The 19,680-nt window shown below is 41.4% G+C and overlaps 1 protein-coding gene across 1 annotated transcript in view; it reads left to right on the forward strand.

The window, feature by feature from the left end:
• Positions 1-683: 683 nt before the first annotated feature.
• UBE3C (ubiquitin protein ligase E3C) overlaps positions 684-19,680 on the forward strand; it is a 172,590-nt gene continuing 153,593 nt past the window's right edge. The window contains exons 1-4 of the mRNA XM_034760009.1: positions 684-1,106; positions 14,616-14,669; positions 18,628-18,702; positions 19,468-19,614. Of these exons, the coding sequence (XP_034615900.1) occupies positions 1,041-1,106; positions 14,616-14,669; positions 18,628-18,702; positions 19,468-19,614 (342 nt within the window). The 5' untranslated portion in view covers positions 684-1,040. The remainder of the gene's footprint in view (positions 1,107-14,615; positions 14,670-18,627; positions 18,703-19,467; positions 19,615-19,680) is intronic.

Here is a 19,680-nt window from a genome sequence, read left to right on the forward strand (position 1 = left end):
TTCTACGTTGGGCGAAACCACTGCATTTTGGAGGAACCGAAACGTGGCTAACAGGCGTTCAGATCAGGGGCACATGGATGCAACATTTAGGTTCAGATAAGAAGGGTTTGGCTAAGCTGACATTCAGGGTAGCGAAGGGGGGGTCTGGGTACGGTGATACTGGGGTGCTGGATGAGGTGCTGTGTGTTCGGATAACAGGGATTCTGATTCAGGCCCGGGATAGCTGGAAAACTGAGACGTGCCCGGGGGTTCGGCCAACTGCCCTTGGGGACAGTCAGGGCCAGGACCTGCCCGTGCGGGGGGCGGTTGGGGGGTGGCGACCCGTCGCTGTCGCGCTGCTGAGGGGCTCTGCGCAGATGGCTTTGAGGGCACGGAGGGCCCTGACTGAGGCAGCGAGGAGCCGGCCCAGGCTCCTTCTGTGTGGTCAGGACCCACGGCCCAGCCCCCGCGGCCATGCCTGTGCCCGGGCTGTGAGAACGGCCGGCAGGCGGGCTGCCGCGGGGCTGCGCCACTGGCGAGGGGCAGCACGGACCCGAGCCCTGCCCGCGGCTGGGCCGGGCTCTGACACTGACGAGTTCCAACGGGAGGCCGGGCGCGCGCTGGAGGGAGGCAGCGCGCGTTCCTGCCGGCTGCGGCGGGGCCGCGCGCCGACTGGCTGGCCGGCGGGAGCGCGCAGAGGGAGCTGCTGGGCGGCGGCCATTTTCTCTCCGGAGCCGGCTGAGCCCTAGTGCAAGTGAAGCAGCCGAGCCAGCCCCCCTCCCCCGCACGGAGCAGTAGCTGGTGGTCAGAGAGGAGGGGGCTTGGGGAGGCGGGGGAGCGAGTGGGGGGTGTGTGTGGGAGGGGGAGCAGCCCCTCCTGGCTGGGGGCAGCCCGGCGGCAGCAGTGGGAGGGAGGCAGCGAAGGTGGCACGGGGGTGGCCGGGTTTGTGCCTCCCCTGGACGGGCAGCGGCTGCCCCTTCCCCAGCCCCGGTCATTGCCCCGGTGCAGCGTCAGCCTGGGAGGCAGCAAGGACGCCGCTCTAGATGGGATAAGCTGTAAACATGTTCAGCTTTGAAGGGGATTTCAAAACCAGGCCCAAGGTGTCTCTTGGAGGAGCAAGTAGGAAGGTAAGAAACGCGGTGGGTCTGTCTGAATCATTGATCGTGTCTGATTTTCCTAGCCTGCCTGTTTTGCCTTTTGCACCCAGCTGCTGGGCCTTCCAAATGGGAGCAGGTGTGACTAAGGTTTCTTAGGGGCAGAAGAAGAAATAGCTCGCCACCCCCAGGGATGATGTCTTTGCTCACTTGTTTTGATTTGTTTGTGCTTTAAATCAGGCCACGCACCCCTCGAAGCTCCAGGTGCATTCAAAAGTGAGAGAAATTACTCCCCCTTGACTCCCCCCCTCCAAGTGATCTGATTTGTTGTGGGAACCATGCTTGGAGCAGTTAGTTTCTGGGGCTCTTTGAGTGAAGGGAGATAGTTAGGAACCTCTGTCGTTTCTTTTAAAGTCTTCTTTGAAACACACAACAAAAATCACGCGTCACTGGGATGGGGGAGGGATATACTTGTAGAACTTAAAATTAATGCGAATTCATGGGGCCTCCATCCCAAATGGCTCAGGGTTGTCAGAGCACAGTTTTACCCCTTCCTCGCCGGATTTGCATTCAAACGGCAAACTGAAATCAATGTGTCATGTGGAGAGTGAGTAGTAGTCAGTAGGTGCTGTTGCTGTACTAGACTACTGTATCCCACCCACCCCCAGTTTATTGCTTAAAAGGAAGTGAAATGGTTTGGGTAGGGTTAGCTGATTGGGAAGGGTTATAAATAATTTAATTTTGTGAGCCACAGGGTACCCTCAGATCTATAGAGCAAACAAATTCCAAAACAAAGTTTTTGAAGCAATCTGATTGAAAAGGTGTGCCTCCTTTTGGGTCATCAGTTAGATTTGGGTTGCGCTTGTCATGATCGCTGTCATGGGGGGGAGCTGTTTGAGCTCTGATGTAGTGTATTTGTTTTATTGTTCAGTAACATAAATGAAAATATAGATTTGGGGCTGTGCATTATAATCATGTTTGTTGTTCTGGGACTTTTTAGGTTAGGTAGTAAACTTAGAAGTCTGGGCTAATAAGAGAAAATTGTGTTACCCGATATTAAATTCACAATGAACTTTGCTATCACAGTATTATCTGCTACATATTTTCATAAAGAGAATGTACATCAGAACTGTATTAAGTGTGTGTAACTATTCATCTGAATTATGGAGGAACTATCTTCCTCTGACACTTCTGATGACTAAAAGCCATTTATGGTCATTAGAGCACATACATGGCATTACATTTTTGTATGCCAAAAGTAGAATAAATCTTAATAGTTAAAAGTGGCAATTGGCAGAGCATGCCCTGCTCTTCAGGAATGTATTTTAGGTATTTTACATCCTTTGGCATCAAGTTATGATCGCTAATAGTATCACTTACAGAATACGTTTCCTCTTCCAGAAAGGAAAAAAAGTATCATAATATCTTCTGATACTATTATTAATTTCTCTAGTTTGTGCAAATTGCAGTTGGATTCCCAATCATGGTGGGAATAATATTTTATAATATGGAATAATATTTTGTAATATGGAATACAGTTTACTAATATATTCTGAATTAGCACACACAAAAGTTAAATTCCTATAAAGGTAAAGTTGCAAGGGTAAATTTTCAGAAGTAAGGAAATGTGAAAGCCGAAATTGAGTATACAACTCTGTCCCATACAATTTACTTCTGCAATCTGATCTAGATGGGTGGGCCCTGTTGACTTCAGTAGCTGTGCCCTGATGCATGCATCTGCCCACCTAGATCTATTTAGTGTTTGTGTTATCAGTGGGACTACTTACTTGAGTAAAGTTACTCACGGTTTTTAGTATTAATATGGGCACCATAGGAAGCTCTAATATAGATGTGTTTTGAAGAAAGTACTTACAGCATTTGGTGAAGGTAATAATAGAACTTTATTTGTCATGTCACATGAAAAATACAGATTATCACAATTTCTGCATAACAGGACATGCTATAGTAGACATATTAGTGTGGCAAATATTTGCATAGAGTTAAGGAATTGTGCATCTCACTATTTTTGCTGATACCACATGATAGACTTTTGTGGGGAATTTCCCCATACTAATGGGTTACAAAATCCAAAACCTGTTTCTTGTGTCAACTTTTTCTAAAAGTTTGAACTGTTCTTTGGCATAAACTCTCCTTTCCTCAAGTTGTTTGTACCTTTTTAAAAAAGATACAGTTCAAACCTCTAATCCTGCAAAATAATCCACCCAGGCAGATCCTGGTACCAGTGCAGAGCTCCATTGAAGTCCAGCCAAGACCTGTATGGGGCATTGTTCTGCCTAAATTGATACAATTTCAGGATTAGGGTTCAAGTAAATGGTACTGTTTAAGTGTGTATATAGACTGTCTGCTTCTAAAATTAAGGCCTTGTCTGCTCTAGGAATGTTTTGCTGGTATGGTTATACTGGTATAGCTAAACTGGCAAAACACTTCTAGTGTGGGTTCATAAACTATATTGGCATAAATATAGATATACTGGAGTAAATGTTTCCCACACTAGGCATTATATTGGCATAACTATGTCAATAAAAAAAATCTCACTCCCTGGCTAACATCTATACTGGTACAACTTTTAACTGTAGACCAGGCTTAAGGGACATTTTAATAGGTCAAGTATCAGAGGGGTAGCTGTGTTAGTCTGAATCTGTAAAAAGTAACAGAGGGTCCTGTGGCACCTTTAAGACTAACAGAAGTATTGGGAGCATAAGCTTTCGTGGGTAAGACCCTCACTTCTTCAGATGCAGGACCCTCTGTTACTTTTTAATAGGTCAATTTATTTGGAAAGGACACTTAGGTATTTGGGCCTAAAAGCTGATTCTTCCTGATAATAGGCCCACACTGTGCTGTACAATGGCAGGTCTTTCTTAAAGGGACACTGAGTTAAAAATCATATTTTAAAAGATTTATTTACTGGCGTTACTAACAGCTTTCTTGACCCAAGATGCTGAATGTAATGTAATTTATCACTATGGTTGTGTAGAGTTGGCTTGGGCACTGAAAATAGATTAGTTCAGTTTTGCTGTAGATCATTTTACTTTTTGGTTCATGTGCATTAATATAATCTGGAATGTAATTTTTTAAGGGAAATGTTTAAATCCAGCTAAAGTCTTTTAACTGACCTAAAAAAATCTTTAATTTTTGTTTTAGGTTTCATTAAACCTCTTGATTGCTAGAAAAAAAATTGTTCCTAATATTACAGTACCTGAGAGAGTTCCTTTGAAGATTTCAATTGTAATATTTTTGTAACTTTTTAAATGTTTCATAGTAAATAAACCTGTGCATGCATGGTATCTTCTATCAAAGGGCCTGCAAACACCACTGGTAGTGTTTACTTCCATGCTTAGTCCCATTTACTTCAGTAGGACTAGTCATACTAGTTGTGTATTTGTTTGCAGGATCAGCTATTATCCATGCGGATTTATTTAGAATTAGATGACCAGTTGGTTTATTTTCATTTTTTGTAGTGTCTTCCTACAAAGCGCACTGGTACCCTGGCTTTTGAGACCCTTTGAATATCACTGTTAGTTTCAGTTTTCATTTAACTATTACAATAAGTTTCTAGGCCTCTTCATTTGAAAGGTAGTCTTCAAACTGAAAATTGATTGTCAGGGTTGAGAGTTGAAGAAAAATCCTCATAACATTATGAGTTACTTGTGGACAACCTTCTCCACTTACTCCAGAGCTTGTTTTTGAGGTCTAAAAGGCTTGCAGCTACAGAACCTCTGATTTGGGGGAGAAAGAGTTGGTTTGGGAAGTGATGGGCCAAAGAATCACTTTGCTGACCTGCTGCAAAAATCTTTAGGCTGTCCTTGATTTCAATTAAAAACTGCTTTAAATACTTCGGATTAATTAAGGTCAGACCTACAGTACTGGCCAATTGTCAAGGTTGGTCAACTTTTACCCTCAACAGAAACTTGAGTCCTAAACCTGCAACTGCATCCATGTTGTCCCTGTATGGAATCCCATTGAAGGTAAGGGACTTTGCATGGGAGTAGGGATCTGCCTATGAGAGCTCTTTGCAGGGTAATGACATTTTGTAATACTTGGCAGGACAAACTGTTAAAAGGGACACTGTCAATACAAGCTTATCCCAAAATGTAGAATTTGTAAAACAGACTTTTATAAAACTTAAGCCCATTAAATAGTATCATAATTTAAAAAACAACAAATAATCCAACACCTGTCTTAAAATAAATATTCCCCTGCAGTGTTTGTAACTCAGATATTTCAGTACCACAAAACTGAAAGTGAAACTGACTTCATTGATATTTTATTTATTAAATTGATGCTTGGAGAAATGAGAAAAGTTAACAAAGCTTAAATAGTGTCAAGTAAATTTGACTTTTAAAATTCTTTCAGTTTCAATAATCTGAGGTTTTTAATAATGAACTAAGAAATTTGTTCACATAATATTGGTATGACTTTTTACATTGACAACATCACTTTAAGAATGAGGATTCTTGTATTTTTTTAATAGGAGGTACACTGTTAGGATCTAGAGAAAGTCCTTAGCTTGCATAATATAGTCTGCACGGGAATGACTCACTAGGAAATAAACAGAAATTGGTGAGCTAAACAGTAGGATTTAGGGCCCCAGTACTGCAATGTGATCTGAACAGGCACAGGGGTCTGCTGGTATAGATTTTATTGTGCGATCTGGATTTACAATTATATTTATCTGTAAGAATTATAGGATTGTGGGATCTGTTTGAATGAAAAAAAAAGTGATATGTGACACAACTGGTTTATTGATTGAAAACTTTTCATCCTTTCAGAAAGGAAGTCAATCTATTTTTTTCTTTAGAAATGCATTTTACAAGAAAGAAAATGTTTTATATTGCAGTTATAACTGTGCGCCAGATCACTATTAAATGACCAGATCCTAGGGCTTTAGATTATGTGATTAAAATTTGTGTTATGGGTGTTGGTACCCTGGGAAAGGATTACACTGCTTTATTATATCTGCAAATGGTACAGCATTGGCAGACCCTTATGCAGAGGTGGAGTCCAGACTCCAACTGGTATAAGGTTCTGCCCATACCAATACTTCTGAAATATTGAGGCCTAAGTTTTGCAGCAGACTACACTGTTTCCACTGTATAGATTTGGAGTTCAGAGGTAATGCTGTTTAAGTATTCTTATCTCACCAGGGAAACCTTAGAAACAATTTATTAATACATATATTTTCTGGGGGGTTTCTTCCTTCTACTTCATGGGGAATTTTCCTCATCCTTAAATTGAAGCTACAAATTATGAAGTGATAGTTAAGGTTGCAGAAGATATTTCATTCTAACCTGTTATTCTCAATCCTTTGGTACTCTTTCAAAATTTGGGCTGAAATTTTAATCTTAAAGGTGAACTTTTTTCTGTAAGTTTCAGAAAAATTGGACAAGACACTTAGGCCTAGTCTTCACTTACCGGCTGGTCCGGCGGCACGCCATCGATGTTCTGGGATCGATTTATCGCGTCTGGTTAAGACGCGATAAATCGATCCCGGATCGATCCCGGAAGTGCTCACAGTCGGCGCCGGTACTCCAGCTCGCTGAGAGGAGTACGCGGCGTCGACGGGGGGAGACTTCCGGCCGCGTCTGGACCGTGGTAAGTTCGGACTAAGGTACTTCGAATTCAGCTACGTTATTAACGTAGCTGAATTTGCGTACCTTAGTCCGAAGTCCGGACTAAGTGGGGACCAGGCCTTAGTTATCAGGCTGGGGAAAACATACATCTTTCCAGTTTTGATATAATAAATAACATGCTGCTAAAAACTATAACCTGTTGTTTACTTATAACACAGTAGAGCCTGAGGCTCCAGTCAGGTCAGGGCCCCATTGCTTTACAGATATATAGTAAAGACAGTCCCAGCCCCAAAGAGTTTACAAACTTAAGTTCAGATTGGTAAACAGGTCCATATGGATCGATCATCATGTCCTTGTGGAGTCTCAGTGAAGTCAGTGGAGCTTTACAAGACATCAAAGTTGTATGGGTTGATGAATTTGTAGGAAAGTTACTTGCATAAACGAAGGATTGAGGTTTAAGTTTGTAAGCAACTGGGAAATACATATTACTCTCCGAAGAGTTGGTAATAGTGCTAATATCCTAGGGTAAAATCCTGGCCTTACTGAAGTCAATGACAAAACCCCCACTGACTTTAGTAGGACCAGGATCTCATTCCTGATAGACCATCTCTTTGACCTTTTTAGATCCATGAACCCATAAAGTTAAGTCTTCGGATTGGTGAAATCATTTTTTACATTACAGTGGAGCATATTTTCTACAGTACAGAGGAGCAAAATGAGGAGAAGGAAACATTTCTAATTTTGAATTTTCTTGTTTATTGTGTATTGGTGTTTCTGATGGCCACTCAATAACATACTTACTTCTGTTTTCTAAAGCATCATATTATCAATTGGTATCTTACCGGGTGGATTTGATTTAAATCAAATTGATATAAATCATGATTTAAATCACTAGTCAGGAAGACTCGATTTAATGGTGGAGTTATATATAAAAGTGCATTCTGAAATATGCTGCTCAAACAGTTTCACTTTTGTTTCTACTGCCTGTCTCTCCCTTCTCACATTTATCTCCAGACTTCTTCTCCTTGTCCAGATCTATTCCGCCCTCACCAATCTTGTATTCATTGAACTTTTTGAAACTTTGCACTTTTAGAGAGAGGTGAGGGATTGACTGTGCACAAATTTGCAGAGGGACAGTAGGGTTGAGGTCTGTTATTTCTCACCTCTCTATATTATTTATTTAAAAACATTTTTGCTGTTAACAAGCATGTTATCTCTGGAGACAAATCCAGTTTGAGAACTGCAAAACTAAGCATCTCTGATGGTAACTTCTACACTGAGCACTTAGTCCCATTGGGTAGATAGAAAGATTAACCTAAATAATCTATACAGAAGCCCCTGGAACCCCATAAGATTGGGTCCATAATCAATGAACTATTGGAACTCATTTACAAAATTTTTCTTAAACATTACATGAATATATTATCTCGTACTATAGAATTAGAATTTATAATCCCTATTCCATGCTGAGATATCTTTGAGCTATAATGTATCTTAATTAAAACTATCTTTAGATATGCTTTTTGAGAAAAAACCTTTTATAAAAAAATCCAATTTAAATTAAAAAAATCTGATTTTTTTTATTTTATTTTTTTAAAAATCATTGATTTTTATCCACCCTGGTATCTTACTTAATACACCAATGAAACTGCAAGCTTTCTCTTGGTGTATAATGCAATGCAGCCAGTTTTTTTTAATTATCAGCTTGCCATTTCTAGGTTTTAAAATGTAATTGGTGAACCTTGTGAAGGCCTTACACTCAACTTCATGGCTGTATGTAATGCAATAACTTTTGAATGCCACATCTAATCAATTCCAAAATTTTAGGGAATGTTCTCAGCACCAGCAGACAGAACCTTATTGATTTTAGGGAAAATTGAAAGTGAAGGAGGAAAAATGGAGGACAGATGGCGCCCCTGCCATCTGAGTAGCACAGCCACATCTTTAGGCACCTCTGCAATTGTCTATAGATCAAACAACTGGTTGATGGCACCAGTAATGCTTCCCAGCATAACAGACCCCCCATTTCATCTCGGCTTATCCTCCCAGTAGAGTTTAACATGTCGACACCCTGAATGTCTTATCTCCCAGACAGAAAGAAGAAGAATGACAGTAGAATCTGTGGGGATTTAGGGCATGCACACAACTCCTGGCTGGGGGGCGACTGGGGGACCCTGGTATAGAAAGGGGGGGATAGGGGCATACAGACCTTCTAGCATGGGTGAAAGCATGATTGAGGGGCAGACAGAGCCTTGGGCTTGGGGAGGAATAGGGGCGCACAGAACTCCTGTCCCAGGAGACTTGAGGGACTTGCAGGGAGTTTTTGAAACAGAGGGGGAAGGGACAGTGCCAGACAGAGTTTTGAGGGAGTGGTGGTTGTGTACATGTAAGCGGGGGAATGGTCCCGCCATTGTGGGGAACTTCCCTGGCTTCTGTACTACCTCGGTGAAGTGGGCTAGCGAAAGGATCTGAGTCCTCGCTCCCACTTCCTTTACCCAGAGGCTTCCCTGCCCTTGAGGACTCCCCTTCCACTCTCCTGTCTGGCAGAGTCCTCGTAAACCCCGACAAGGCTGGACCCAGGATTCCTGGGGGTCTCGACCCCCAACCCTGCTGTGGTCACCCAGAACAGGGGCTAGGGTGTCCCCACACCGGGGTACTCTCTTTGCACTAGGCACCTCCCTGACCCATTGATCGTTTCATACAATTTAAAGCAAATACAAGTTGTTTAACAATTAATTTAAAAAAAGAATAAGGAAAAATGGGAAAAGTTAAAGGAAAACACACCACCCCGCTCTGTGGCAGGGAACATCACAAACAGTGTCTCTGGAATGTCAGGGCAGTTCACAGTCTGTTCCTTGTAGGTCCCAGGAGCCTTCTCAGGCCCTGGCTGTGCTACAGAGACGCTGCGGGTTGGACACTTGCTCTGGCGGTGGCCACACGCTCTCAGGCTCTAGGTGGCAGGACCCTTTTTCCCAGCGTTGCCCCGCCCTGACAGGGTTACGATTGCCCTCCAAGTCTGGCCTGCAGAGCCTCTTGGCTGAGGTGTCTCCCTGCGCTGGGCCTGCTGCCCAGGGTCCCCTTCCTCTCCCCAGCTCCAGACTGCACCAGCCCCAGCTCCACACTGCCTCAGCACGGCTGCTGCTGCTGCTCTGCCTTTAGCTCCCTGGGCTGCTTCTCTGGCTCTGGTTGCTACAGCTCGGCTCTGCAGGCTGCTTCTGTGACTCTGCTCCCAGCTCTGATCTGCTTCCTGGCTGCTTGTCTGGCCCCTCTGGCTCCAGTTGCTGCAGCTCTCCTCCCAGGGCAGCTCTGCTCTCTCTGGGCTGTGCTCTGGCTTTTGGGGCTGCAGCTCTGCTTCCAGCAACTTAGCTCAGGCCCCTGCTCTCTCCTTAGCTCGGCCCCACTCTGTCTGACTCAGGCCATTCCAGTTCACACGGAGGACGGGACCCCCCTCGCCTCCTGACTCCCTGATTAGCCTGCCCGCCCTGTCAATCAGGCTGATCTGGAGCATTGGCCTCTCCCCATTGTTCCCTGGGACTGTTAGTCTCAGGCTCCTGATTTCCCATCGACCCTTCCCCTTTTAGTGCTGGGAGCTAGCCAACCAAAACACCCCTACTGAATGTTAGTAAGGGGGCAACAGTCCCCTTACATATAGTAAGCATGGCCTACAGAAGCTACAAACTATGTTATCCCCTGGTATTTTAAATGTTACTTTAAAAAAGTGTCTCTTCCGCTGTCTTCACTGATTTTCTTGCCATGAGCCTTTCTTTTTATAATATGCTCTGTGTCCTCTGCCTGCTTCCTTCACTTCTCTGTTTCTCTGCTCTCTCCTTCAACTTTCTTGCCTGTGTCATTGTCTTCATCTGCTCTTCTGTTTTGTCTGTCCCATTTTGTCTTTGCATATCTATTTTTTGTTGTCTTGCTTCTGTCTGTCCTTATGCATTGTCTACCTTTCTTCTGCTTAGCTCTGCTCCGCTTATCTGCTTCCTGTGCTTGATAAGTGAAATGTACAGGATTCCAGATGTCTGAAGCTACTGTCTACTTTCACTTCAAAATGTGGGACTCTTTCATGCTGTACTTACCTGCCTCTAGGACTGCATCATATCAGGTTTTTGATTTTTCTTGGCTGGTACAAAAACCATTTGTGTGGTCATAAAGGGCTTCTGAAACTCAACTTTCCCAGGCTCAGTATACTACATCTGGGGAGCCTGCAAAAATGGCTACTGGCAACCTTTGCTGCAGGGAAGAGTGGCCTCAGCTCTGATTCTCCATTGGACGAAAGAATGGGTGGAACAGAGATTATTATTTATTAAGTGCTGACATTGTGCTCCATCCTGCATGAAACACACAGACACAGTCCATGCCTTAAGTGTGAAGAAGAACTGCCAGCTGGCCTGTCTCTCCACTTACCTTTTTTAGGGTGCAGTGGTAAATCCGTCTCTCTGCACAACTTCCCTCAGTAACGATATGCAGTGTATGATAAATATGTAAGAACAGTCCCTCTAAAGATAGCAGTGCAAATCAGTGACATGCAGGAGAGGACAGGAATGGTGTTTTCCAGATTTTGTTTTTCATTCAATTGTTGCAATGATGGAGATTTAAACTACACATATTTGATCTGCATATTTGATAATGGTGAAGGGTTCAAGGGTTTCTTTTATTCATAAGTCACAGAGATCTTTAAGGTTGCCAGCCTCTTTCTCTGGCTTCCTTACACTCTTCTCTCCCTAGGTTTATGCTTCCGCTTTCCTCCACTGCATCTGCATCTCTCCTTGTCTTCCTGCTTGGGCCACACCCAGCCTAAAGACTCTTTGATTTAGACCTGTTGGAGAAAAACTTCCACACCCCTAAGGGGCCAAGGCAGGAACTGCTGCTGCACGCTCCCTGCATCTGTGCCCTCCAAATGTGGAGCAAACATGAGAATGCAATTGAGAAGTGGCTGGCTGACTGTCCAGCAAGGAAGTGAGGTGGCAGCAGCAGCATCTGATAGATGCTCAGAAACAGCAGCAATGAGGCAGAAAAGCAGGGAGGTAGCATGAGATGGAGATGATTTTGGAGCCCACTGCAGAGTTAAAACCTAGGTGACTGTCCATTGTACCAGTATCTCAGGCCAGTGCTGTATGCCAGGGGAGGGAGTTAAAAACATCATCTAATATCTATCAGCAAACTAGTTGACACCCTAGATGAAAGAAGCCAAATATGACTCAGCACTAGTAATGAGACTGCAGAAATCCACAGTTATATTAGTTTCTGACTGACTGATTCTGTTGACTACTGTGATAGATTTTGTAACTGCTATTGAAACTTCCTCTACTCTGCTCTTCCCCCGGTGTGCTAATTCTAAATGCAAAAGCAAAGAAATATAACTAGATAGATAAAGATGCACTTGAAATATGAATAATTACTGAGATTTTCCCAAAAAATTGTTAGTCATAGAGCATGCATGTTAGAATTGGAGTAGCTGACTTACCAGGTCTTTGTTTACTGCTTCTTTATGGAATCACATTTTTAAAAATGTCTTAAGTGATGAGTCTTCCACCACTTGCCTTGGGGGGTTATTTTACAGCTAAACAGATCTCACAGTGAAAAAGGTTTTTCTGATTTTCATTATAAATGTACCCTTTAATCTTAGTTAGAACTCCATTATACTGATGTTTAAAACTCAAATAAATGGAGATTTATTGTCTCCCTTCCCCTTTGGTCATTGGTTAGCCAGGCTGTACGCATCTAATTGTTCTGTTTGTTCTCTGAAAGTTAGTTCGTCCATGATATCTAGTTTATACTCTCAAAATTAAAGAATATTTGAATACTGTAACTTTAAGTATTTATACAATATTGGATCAAGAGCATTAATTTTATTTTTTATTTTTGTAAGTATATTAGTTTAGACAAGTGTTCACTCAAGTGTGAGGAAATGGACTATTAACATGGCAGTCCATTAATCATTAGTTTACTGAAACTGAAAGGGCCCTAAAGGGAGGAGTTGGGGGAAGCAGACTAAGGAGAATATGGTTTTGGGCCTCCACTCCCTCTTGCCGTTTTTTCCTGTCCGTGTATCTCTTTTCAACCCATTTTTCATGTACTGTGGCTGTGTCTTTCCCATTTCCCTCTCTTCATCCCTCACCCACTCACATTCATCTTTAGCCAGGTATGTCTTCCTTTTTCTGTTTGTCCTGTTTTTCCCTCCAGCCCTGAAATATGAGAAATTACAAGTGTACATGTTTCAGAGCAGGACCGTTTGCTTATTGGTTCTGTCTGCATAGTGAAACAGATGGACAGGTAGGTGGTGTCACTGGGATTGAGTTTCTGTGCAGGAGTTTGATACTAAGAATGTTTCATCAAGCGCCAAAGCTAGTAGTCCACTGGATATCAATTGCTAGAAAAGAGGTAACCTGTAAGGGTATATCCTGAACACTCAAGTTATCAGTTAATTCATACTTGGTTCATGCTATCAAAATTACCCTTTTATATACTTAATTCATAGCTTATTATTAATTTCAGGGTTTTTTTACATGATGTAATCAGAAACTTTTACCATGCTAGTGTGAGAGGCCTCCTTTCCAGTTGAATGATTTTTTTTTTAAATCTATCTAAGATCTTTTTATTATCTTTTTTTATTGTGTTTAAAATATGTGGAAACAGTTCTCTTTGGAGACCAATGACTGTAATGGTGTCTTTGGAAAATAAAACACTGTCTTTAGAGGAATAGGTGGTCAGACTGGCAGAGACCCTGAGGGTTTTTTGCCTTCCTCTGCAGTGTGGGGCCTGGGTCACTTGCTGGTTTGAACTAGAGTAAATGGTGGAATCTCTCTAACTTGAAGTTTTAAAATCAGGATTTGAGGACCTCTGTAACTCAGCCAGAGGTTATGGGCCTATTACAGGATTGAGTGGGTGAGGTTTTGTGGCCTGCGATGTGCAGGAAGTGAGACCAGATAATCCTGATGGTCGTTTCTGGCTTTGAAGTCTGAGTCTAGAGCAGGGGAGGGCAAACTACGGCCCGTGGGCTGGATACAGTCCGTCAGGGCTTTCAATCCGGCCCGTGGGATTTCTAGCCCCATGGCGCAGCGAGGCTAAGGCAGGCTCCCTGCCTGCACTGGTCCCGCACTGCTCCCAGAAGTGGCCAGCACCATGTCCCTGCAGCCCCTGGGGGAGGGAGGGTGCAGAGGGCTCCGTGCACTGCCCTTGCCTGCAGACACCATCGCCCGCAGCTCCCATTGGCTGAGAACAGGGAACTGCGGCTTTCAACTCCCATTGTCTGCCATGGGAGTTGAGTGCTCTGCACATCATAGGTTCAGATAGTTAATTTCTTTTGAACCAGTAATAGATAGATCTATACTGTGGGGGGGAAAAAGTGATTTTTTTTATATAAGAAGGTCAAAATATTCTTCTTGAAGACAATATGTTAAGACCATTTGTTGACATCTCACACCATGTTTTGTGGGGATAGAGGAAGCCTAATGATTTTGTGATTAAGGCAAAAAGGACTGGGACTCGGGTCTCCTGGTTTTGCCACAGACCTTGGAAAAGTCACTTGTTCCCAAACAAGTACTAAGCATATGCATAACATGCTTAAAGTTACACACCTTTTTAAGTGCTTTGCAGGACTGGGTAATTAATCTTTCTCTCTTTGCCTCAGGGTTCCATCCGTAAAATAGGGATAGTATTTCCCTAACTTACAGGGAGGTATTCTGAATATAAATTCGTTAATGTTTGTGAACCTTCAGATGGATGGTGATGGGGGCCATATAAATGGGTAGGCAGAAGTAGATAGTTAATACCAAATGTAATTGCATCAGATCTGGGCCCATAACGGTGAAAATGCTAATAGGTCACTTTTCTTGAACATGGAATATATTCTGTACTGTGAACCATTTAAAAGTATGTATTGCTTTATACAAATACCTGAACTTTTGAGTGAAAACACTACAGCAACTTTTTTTTTTGTCTCCTCTAGGAAGAAAAGGCTTCTCTTCTGCATCGTACCCAGGAAGAAAGGCGAAAACGAGAGGTAAAATAGAGATAGTATCATGGAAAACAGCTTCCATGTACGCTGTAATTTGGTTCAGCTTGATGATAGTTACACTTTGAAATCTTGTACTTCAGTAGAGTTTTACTCGAAATTATTCTATAGGTTTTTTTTCCCAGTTTGTGAACTTTCTATGTACATTTTGTTCTTCCATATATCAGAATCAACAGAAGCATTTAAACTTTTCCCCCCAGATTTCCCCGATATGAATATTCTTCTATAAGAACTATTTACTTAAAAAAAAAAAAAAAAAAAAAAAAAAAAGAGTATGTAGTGTCTGATGCAATGCCCATGGAAATCAATGGGAGTTTTGCCAATGACTTCAATGAGCATTGAATCAGGCCCTTAATGGAAAAAGGAATTTATATGGCCAGGAATTTTCTCCTTATGCCTCCCTCGTCCCCGATGCTTCCGGACTGGGACTCAGGAGACCTAAGTTCTATACCAGACTCTGCCACTGGCCTCTTCCCTTTCTCTGCCACTGTGCCTCAGTTTCCCTATCTGTTAAAAGAGAATGATGCTGACCTCCTTTGTAAAGTACTTTGAAATCTTCTGATGAAAAATGCTCTGTAAGGAATAGGGATGATGATGATGCTTGAGCCTGCAATTAAATCATTATCCTGTGTTGGTGACATTAGTCTGCAGCCATAATTAATTACTCCAAAATCACCTATGAAAAGAATGTAAAGGGAACAGTGAAAATACCATTTTCCAAACATAGTTGTCTTTAATGAACAAACTTGGCAATAAAATGATACCAAGTAAGTGGAAAATGAAAGGATTCATTTTTGTTTGATCTTCCCCCTATTTTAAAAGGGGGTGAAAATACCCCTTTAAGTTTAGATAATTGGTCTCAGACAACAATGTGTACCTGAATAGTTTTTGTGCCGATAAAGAACATAAACAAGAACATTTGACTCATAAACCTGTGCTTTGTTTTTTTTGCGAGACTGCTAACAAGTTCTATTGTAATTCACTATTTTTTATATTAGCTACTGGGTTTTGAGATCTAAAAGGATCTGATTTTTAAGTTGGATATACAATTATGTACTGAATTTACACGTGCAATTTGGTATCTTGTATCTTAAATTACTACTCCTATTTATGATCTGCCAATCCTTACCAACATGCAAAAGTACTATTATGTGTTTCAGAAATTTTTTGCTGAGTGACAAGTGGCTAACACACTCATTCAGCTGCTAATACTTGCACCAGAAACAAAGTACCGTGTATGGGTATATTATAGGCATATACTTTGTGTATGTATTGCACAAATGTGTGTATAATGTATATATCCACTAGAGCTGCCGATTAATGGCAGTTAACTCACACGATTAACTCAAAAAAATTAATCATGATTAATCGCACTGTTAAACAATAGAATGCCAATTGAAAATTATTAAATATTTGTGGATGTTTTTCTACATTTTCAAATATATTCCCACAGCTCCCATTGGCTGGGAACGGCGAACTGCAGCCACTGGGAGCTGCGGGCTGCGGTGCAAATGTAAACAAACGGTCTGGTGGCTCTCCAACAGATTACCCGGACGGGCCCCAAGTAGTCCACCACTGCTCTAAAGTTTTACATTGTTTTATTTTTTAATTCAGATTTTTTTTGTACATAATTCTGTATTTGAATGTTCAACTTTCATGATAAAGAGATTGCATTACAGTACTTGTATGAGGTGAATTAAAAAAAGTTCTTTTGTTTTTTACAGTACAAATATTTTAATCAAAAATAAATATAAAGCAAGCAGTGTACACTTTCTATTCTGTGTTGTAATTGAAATCAATACATTTTCAAATGTAGAAAACATCCAAAATATTTAAATAAATGGTATTGTATTATTGTTTAACAGTGTGATTAATGATTAATTGCGATTAATTTTTTTAATCGCTTGACAGCCCTAATCCCCACATATATTAGTTTTACAGTATGAAAGAAAAGTCCCTTTTTAGAAGTTTTTTTTTTAATAAAGAATGAGTCCTTTGAGAATAAAATCAGTTACAGCTTTGAAAAAATGCATGCAATGAAATCTCAGTTGTGGCCTCAGACTTCAAACACTCGCAATTATGGGTCACTAATTGACAATTATGTATTCTAGGATGAAATCCATACCTGCAGAGAGGGAAAATATATCTGCCTTGCTTCATAATTTCACCAGACAAAAGACATATACACACACACACACACACACACACACACACTATAAGTTTTAAACAAAGAATTTAATACTGGTACACAGTGATGATGATTGTGAAGCTTGGTTGAGGTGGAGGAGTCAGAGGGTGGGATATTTCCCAGGGAATGCCTTATTGCTAAATGAACTAGCAATTGACTGAGCCCTCAAGGGTTAACTCTCACACTCTACAAGGCAGCAGGAAAGGTGGGAGGGCAGACAGAGACACACACCCTGTGTGTGAGAGAAAAAATGCGCATTTCTCCTTTAAGTAGCTGACCCCAGGCTTAAGTACACTGCCTTGTTAATTAAATCAGCTTGCTAAGACTGCAGCTACTGCCTAGAAGCTCTCTCCATTGTGTCCCCCCCCTGCTCTATGGAAGATGGGGTAAGCAGGGTGCGGGGGGAGGGAGAGACACCCTGACAGCCCCCCTATTCCCCTTTCCCCCCCCCGTACAGCAAGCAGGAGTCTCTGGGAGCAGCTCCAAGTCAGAGGGCAGGAGCAGCACATGGCAGTGGGGGAAGAGACAGCTGCTGCACAGGGAACTTAGGGGAGGGGGGAGCTGATGAGCGGCTACTGGTCCACCCTTGTTCCAACCACCCACCAGCTAGCTGCAACGGGCTGCTCTTCCTGCGAGCAGTGGACAAAACAGGCAATGTTAGAAGGGAGCATTTCACAACTTTAAACGAGCATGTTCCCTAATTGATCAGCAACTTAACATCGAAACAATGTTAACCGGGATGACTTTAAGTGAGGAGTTCCTGTACTGAAGTCAGGCTTACAGGCCTCTAATTGCCGGGATCACCTCTGGAGCTCTTTTAAAAAATTGGTGTCACATTAGCTATCCTCTAGTTATCTGGTACAGAAGCTGATTTAAATGATAGGTTACAGACTACAGTTAGTAGTTCTTCAATTTCACATTTGAGTTCCTTCAGAACTCTTGGGTCAATACCATCTGGTCCTGGTGACTTATTGCTGTTTAATTTATCAATTTGTTCCAAAACCTCCTCTAAGGATACCTCAATTTGGGACAGTTCCTCAGATCTGTCACTTAAAATGAATGGTTCAGGTTTGGGAATCTCCCTCGCATCCTCAGCTGTGAAGATCGATGCAAAGAATTTATTTTGTTTCTCTGTGGTTGGCCTTATTGTCCAAGGTGCTAACAGAGCACTCAAGATCTTCCAGTGGTCCCACTGGTGGTTTAGCAGGCTTCCTGCTTCTGCTGTACTTAAACAAAAATTTGCTATTACTTTTTGAGTCTTTGGCTAGCTGTTGCTCAAATTCTTTTTTGGCCTTCCTAATTGTATTTTTACACTTTATTTGCCAGTAAACAGTATTATCAGATTTGAATCAGTCATTGAAAAGTGTGGTGTTAACACTATGTTTAATGAGATGTGAAAACTCCTGTTCTGTTCTTGAAATCATGACATTTTTTCATATAATTCTTATTGATCATTAAAAATTGCTTATCCTGCTATAAATTTATATTACCTTTACAAACAAAAGGAACCTCTTCCTGGGCAGGACTAAATTATGTATATATGTTTGTCACTGATGTTTAAGTCACAGGCACCTTTCTCTTATTTTGATAAGGTATATTTAATTTTCATAAATATGCAAACATACAGAAAAAGCAAATTGGATAGAGTATACAAAAAACAAAAATCTTTTAATACAAATATATATGATTAAAATTATAGAAACAAGATTCGGTTCTGCATCTTGTATTTTTGACTGCCTTTTTTCTTTCATTTTATAGGAAGAAAGACGAAGGCTGAAAAATGCAATAATCATCCAGTCCTTTGTACGGGGGTACAGGGCCAGAAAGTACCAAGTAGGTATTTTTCTCATCAATTTAGAGAGATAAAATTGTGATAAAATAAATGTGTAAAACAATTTAATTGAAACTGGGGTTTCTTAATACTATAGTCCTAGCCATTTCTGTTGAGAAACTTTGATATTGCTAACTTCCTTTGGTAAGCATGGTGCAAACCCATATAAGAATAGTGAAAAGCAAGAGTTTTTTATTCTCAGTTTGGCTTTATTTTTAAAGGGCATTGTTGAGCATTGACTTCAATGGGAATATTCATGTTTTCAGAGTTAAGCACATGCATAAGGGCATTGCTGGACCATGTTCTTGCCGATCCCATTTACATGAAGAGAAGCTGAGGTTGCTTAGCACCTCTGAAAATTGGGCCAAATCTGTTTCAGGTGATTGAAATGGCATTTCTAGTGTGTGATACACAAACATAATTCTTCGTATAATTTAGGTGATAGGTTGATTTGGAAGGGGCTTCTTTAAGACAGCACTGGGTCAGTTATTCTGCAAAAGGGTTGTTTATGTTTATGAACTGGCTAACAGAGTGGGCTGGCTCAAAACAAGTTTATTAAATAGTATTATTTTTTAAAATGGGTCTTCAGGATTATGCTGGTGAGGGGATTTGTATAACTTGGACTCTTAACAAATATGTAAGATCAGAATACTACCTTCACTTTACCTGTCAGTTAAGATAGAAACTCAAAAGAATAACTTACAATCCTGCATTTATATTTTAATGTGTTGTCAGAACATAATTTTAATTTATTTTTAACTTTTAAGTACTCCATCCAAAGAAGTGAATTTGATCGCTGTGCTAATCTGGCACAATCTGGAGGAACTGTCTCCATTACCAGTGGAGCTAATCTGACCCTTTTAGTACGTCAACTTCTGTTTTTTTATAGACAGAAAGAGGATTCTAAGCGTTTGGTGAGTGCTGGTACATATTTTACTCTACTGTAGTTAGTTTTATTTCTTGCATGTTTTTTAGTCACT

Source organism: Trachemys scripta, chromosome 2 (genome assembly GCF_013100865.1).
Source record: "Trachemys scripta elegans isolate TJP31775 chromosome 2, CAS_Tse_1.0, whole genome shotgun sequence".
Classification (NCBI taxonomy): Eukaryota; Metazoa; Chordata; order Testudines; family Emydidae; genus Trachemys; species Trachemys scripta.